This window comes from Bison bison, unplaced genomic scaffold (genome assembly GCF_000754665.1).
Source record: "Bison bison bison isolate TAMUID 2011002044 unplaced genomic scaffold, Bison_UMD1.0 scf7180017864366, whole genome shotgun sequence".
NCBI classification, from domain to species: Eukaryota; Metazoa; Chordata; class Mammalia; order Artiodactyla; family Bovidae; genus Bison; species Bison bison.
Genome location: NW_011494938.1, coordinates 281,548 through 287,356, shown reverse-complemented (window position 1 = coordinate 287,356; position 5,809 = coordinate 281,548). Strand labels below are relative to the sequence as shown.

At 34.5% G+C, this 5,809-nt stretch overlaps 1 protein-coding gene across 1 annotated transcript in view; it reads right to left on the bottom strand.

The window, feature by feature from the left end:
* Positions 1 to 5,809, bottom strand: part of LOC104999961 (dystrophin-like) — a 304,788-nt gene that overhangs the window by 246,287 nt on the left and 52,692 nt on the right. The window contains exon 3 of the mRNA XM_010855597.1: positions 1,351 to 1,505. Coding sequence (XP_010853899.1) covers positions 1,351 to 1,505 — 155 coding nt within the window. The remainder of the gene's footprint in view (positions 1 to 1,350; positions 1,506 to 5,809) is intronic.

The window sequence follows — 5,809 nt, the reverse complement described above, 5'->3', positions numbered from 1 at the left end:
GTCTTTATAGTCCAACTCTTACATCCATACATGACTACTGGAAAAACCAAAGCTTTGACTAGATGGACCTTTGTTGGCAAAGTAATGTCTCTGCTTTTTAATATGCTGTCTAGGTTGAAATATTACTCACCTATAAATATTAGAATCTTGCCATCTGTGACAACATAGATGGATCTAGAGGATATCATGCTAAGTGAATAAATTAGACAAAGACAAATACTGTATGATCTCATATGTGGAATCTAAAACAAAACAAAAACAGACAAAACATAATGAAAACAGACTCATATAGCCAGAGAACAAATGGGTAGTTTCCAGAAGGGAAGAGAAGGTAAAGGGGTAAAATAAGTGCAGGGGATTAAGAGGTATAAATCTCCAGTTATAAAATAAATAAGCAATAGGGATATAACATACAGTACAAGGAATATGGTCAATAACATTGTTATAACTTTGTATGGGGACAGATGGCTACTAGGCTTAACATAATGATCATTTCATAATATGTGCAAATGTCAAATTACTAGGTAGTTTATCAGAAACTAACATAATATTGTATATCAGCTACATTTCAATTAGAAAAACACAAATGTTTACCAGCTCCCTACTGCATCACTTGGTTCAGGATATGTCAAATAAGAAAGATAGCCTTTGTCCTCAGGGACTTTAGACTAATGTGAAGGACAATCATTTAACAATTAGTTACATAATTCATGTTTTTGTTTATAATTTTATTAATATAATTAGGATAATGCTAATGAAAGAAAAGCCCAAGGGGTTAAGACTAGATAATAAAGAGACAGGACCTAGTTTGAGGAGATGGTGTCTCTAAGAGCCATTGATTGCCATTAGGTATATAATGGGAAATGAAATTATGAGTCATGTTACACTGCACAAATTTTCCTATTGGGTACGCAGAGTGAGATACAATGATGGCACCATCAGTAGCTGTAACTCCATCATGAACCCCAAAATGACTTCCTTGTCAGATTAAAGACGGGGCAGTATGCATCGTGATGGAATAGAACAATACTTCTTTGGATAGAGTTGTCAAAGTAGACTGGTAAATGGCTCCTCTATCTACAAATCCATCTTTTGTTTTTGTCTAATTGCACAGCTATGTCACTACCTTTCTGACTGTGGGCAAGTCATTTGATTTCACCAGTCTTCAGGTCCCTCATCTTTAAAATAAGAGGACTTCAGAAAGAATGTGAGTTTAGTTGGCATTTCTCATCTTGGATCCTTGCAAGCCCCAGGTTAGCAGGATGGGAAAGCAAATCTGCATTGTCTACCCATGGTCACCACCCCATCATGGAAGTCAGCAAATAGTTTTAGAAATAATGGAGTTCATACCTTTTATGAATGCTTGCCCAAGAGGCATTGATGTTCTCTGTTATCATGTGTACCTTTCGGGTATCATCTGCAGAATAATCCCGGAGAAGTTTCAGTGCCAAGTCATTTGCCACATCTACATTTATCTGCCACTGGTGGAGGTCTTTGGCCAACTGCTATAGATGCACATGGAAAAAGAGAATGAATGTCACTTTTCTCTGAAATCTCTAGTTGGATTTTCTCATAAGTAACTTCTGAATCCTTGGGTCAGAGCATGTCTGCATGACTGCTTTTCACTGACCCTGTGTGGTTTAGTCAATCTGGACAGTATAAGCTAACCCACTTTTCATGACAAAAGTTTTCAAATGCAGCATCTTGAGCAATACTCAGTATCAGGTATTTCAATTTAGTAGCAATTAATTGGAAACAACCTTGGCTTAATTGTCTTTTTATCATGGGAGAGAAAAAACTATAAAAATAAGCTCCCAAATCATTGTTGAATATATGACATATACCAAAATTTGAACAGAAAAAAATAACACATGCATTTCCCCCCAACCCCGTCATTAACTTGTTGAATTGTTTATGTAATTAGTGCCATCTACTGGCACTCAACTAAAGTAGCATACAGAAAATATTGAGCTTCCAAAAAAAAAAAAAAAATGCTGTTATTCTCATTTTGAACTTCTTTAAAGGATTGGCCTATTCATAATACTTACAACTATTCTACTTTAAAATCAGAATAAAATTTTAAATATATAAATTTTGTTAAACCAAATGATCTATGTTTTCTTTTATTATCTTTAACAATTGAGTATTATCAAAGCATTTATCACTATTTTATCACTTGAAATATCATATACCAAAGAAAGAAATAAACCAATGATAGGCTCATTTGGATGCATATTAACTGTACATTTCTATTAAACATTGCTTCAAATGCATGGGAGAGGCTTATAAACATTATAGTATTATTAAATTTCTAAGACAGTTATACCAAATCCAACACGGTGGGTTAAGTGGACAAAGGAATAGTAACAGGAAATTCAAATAAGAGGAAGAATAAAAGCTATTTTTATAGAAAGAGAAAAAAATCAACTTTCTAATAAATGAAAAACATGGAGTGTTACAATTTGACACCAATTAAGTTAAAAAAAATAAAATCCAAAGCTGGAAAGGCTGTAGCCAAACTAGCACATTGATATACTATTTCTGGGAATGGTATCTATTAGGACAGTTTGGCAATATATATCAAGTGAAATACAAATGCTTATTCCCATTGACTCAGTAATCTAGTTTTAATATTTTGTTCTAGTAAAATATTTAAAAGAAATACATTATAGGAATAAAGATCTTCATCAACTAAGATAGTAAAAAATGAGATACAATTTCAATGTTTAATGAGAGGACATTAAAATAAGACAATACTTCAACCCAATGGTCTAATATGCAGTAAATGTGCACAGAAATCCTAAGGACAAAAACAGAACACAATTTCTATCATCACTGTATTTCTTAAATCTGTACGAGTACATTGACATGAACTGGAAGGGGAAAAGAGAAAATTGAAACTAAATGTTGTTTGTGAAAAGAGTAATTGCTCTTGTTTTAGTATGTGTTCTTTTATGTTAATACGATTTATGATGATAAAAATCAAACACTAGTACATTCAGCACAGTTTCAGTATATTTGAGTAGACTCTTGTTCCTTGAAAATGTATAGTCATTATACAATCTGGCATTTCTCAGTTAATTAGAATAGTCTATTCTAGACTGTTGCATTTATTGCAAACAGCAAATAGACCCAGATAATTGAACTAGCAGCAACCAACTAAAGCCAGCATCACTAAGTTTTGCTATAAAAAGAGAGACAATTTTTAAAGGTACAGAGTATAGTCACTGTACTACACAGTAATTAAAATTTAACTTTGTGGAATACCCGTTTCTCCTTATAAACTCCTTTTCTACTTTTATAGCCTGACACTGAACAAAAGCCTTTCTGAGGTGAAACATACACACACCAAAGACTTTGCCTTTCTAGAAATTTCCTACAGTACAAAATTACCTTTTTCCCTTTCCCTCTTCACTTAAGCCACTTTTAACCTACAGTGTTAAAAGTAATGTACACTAAGATATGAAAGACCCTTATCCAGAAGATGGTATTCAGAGCTTAAAAGAAGAGCTTATTATCAATCATCTATTAAATCTCTAATTGGCAGCATAAGAATCTACAAAACTGACACTGATAACTTAGTTACCTTTCTGTAAAGTAATTCCTTTTGAAGAAAAATGCAAATGCTAAAAAAACACCTATTATGAACCAACATCAGAGTGTATCTGTAGAGATTTAGCAATGTGTACATGCTTATTAGTTGCTCAGTCGTGTCCAAGTCTTTGCAATCTTTTGGACTGTAGCCTACCAGGCTCCTCTGTCCATGGGATCTTTCAGGCAGGAATACTAGAGTGGGTTGGCATTTCCTCCTCCTGGAGATTTAGCAATATAAAATGCTAATTACAATTTTAATAAGTGCAATTAAAATCATTTATCTAGGAAAGCCAATCTTGGAAGTCAACTCTCACTCATGGGTAACTACTTGAAAGTTTAGATATAAGAGATATATTCTTTGGTTTGAATCTATAGATCATAAAAAATACCAAAAGTAGAAGTTGAAAACTATGCTGGAATTTTCCAGAATCTTGAAGGACATAGCAGGGTAAAATTTAATTAGAGACTTCATAGGAAAAGGTAATAAAACAGTAAGGGTTGACTTCAAACCAGAGATTTTTGGTATACTTTAATGCTTGAAAGAGAAGAATACACAGGCCATATATTTTGCTTCAAATTTGTATTCACACTGAAATTTAAATTTTTATACCTAAGGAAATCTTGACTAAACGCTGCTCTTCACTACTTACTGCTCAGGTTTTGCTGTGATGAAGGATTAAAAAGAAAAAAATCCTACTGACCTTGACTCACATTGACAGGGCTTAGGCCCTTATCTAAACTCAAAGGTTCTCAAGGCAGCACCCTTTTCTCCCTTAAAGACAGAACAGACTGGTTTCCTTCCTCCTAAGGTATTAATATGTTGATCACCTTGGGCTTTAGCCAAGCGTCATTCACAACAGGAACAATGACCTTGATCAGCTTTGCCTACTACTGTGAAATTCAGTCCTGGGACAAGGCCAGACCACAGAGGAAGTGTAAATTCAAAATACAATGGAATTCACACACATTCTTTTTACTTCTGAATTCCATTTACAATGGTATACTCTACAGGGAATTGTGTGGTGATCATGGCATATGAAGAAATTTAAAATACTGTGAGTACTAGCCTATAAAAAAAAGATGATTTTGGAGGCGTGTGTGTGTGTTTTATGAAGAAGAGAAAATGCTCAATTCTTATAAGACTGTGTCCCCGACCAGGAAAGAAATTTTCATATTCAAACCTCATATAATGCTGCTACAATATGTGCTCTGTATTTACACAGTGTTTTAGACAGAAAAAATGATTATAGATTATGGCACAAGTTGAATTCAAGAATTTTGAGTATACAAATTTTTTAACATTTACCTTCTCTTTTTTCTTTGTCAGAACTCTTTTTAGGAATATTGACCCAACACGGGAGAAAACAAAGGAGGAAGGGAAAGAGTATTTAAGAGCTTGGACAACAGAATGAGCCTACTGGGTTTGAATCCTGACTTGATCACTTACTAATGATGTGACAAATGGGAAAATTAATTATGCTCTCTGTGCCTCAGTTTCCCCCTTATTAAATATGTATATTAACAGTATTTATTACCTTGAAAGATTAATATGGGGATGAATTTTTAAAATCCAGGGAAAACAGAGTGGTGCCTGGTATACCCAAAGCATTAAAAAAGTATTAGTTATAATCACTATTACTACTACCACTACTGCTACTGCTATTTTTAATGAACCACACTACAGCCACAACAGTGAGCCTCCATTCAATGAAAGAAAGGGACCCACTATTTCATAGACATTGTCTACAATGCCGTACCTCTAAAAGACTCCCTTTAATTTAGAAGATAAATGTGAGTATGCAGTATGTGTGTGTGTTCAGTTGTGTCCGACTCTTTGTGACCCCAAAGACTGTAGCCCACCAGGCTCCTCTGTCCATGGAATTTCCCAGGCAAGAATACTGGAGTAGGTTGCCATGCCCTTTTCCAGGGGATCTTACTGACTCAGGGATTGAACCTACATCTCTTGCATCTCCTGCATTGGCAGGCGATGTTATTTACCACCGAGTCACCCAGGAATCTGTGAGTATGCAGACCTACAATTAAAACTTTCAAGTTGAGTATTGTATAAGTTTTCTTATCAAACGTGTTTTGGGATGTTCACCCACAAGTGAACTTCAGGTTTGTTTTAGGTGAACTCGATTTAAAAAATTTTAATGGCTCTCACTCAAAGGAACATCATGAAAAGCCATGCAGAATAATGAAAAGGCATGTTCCC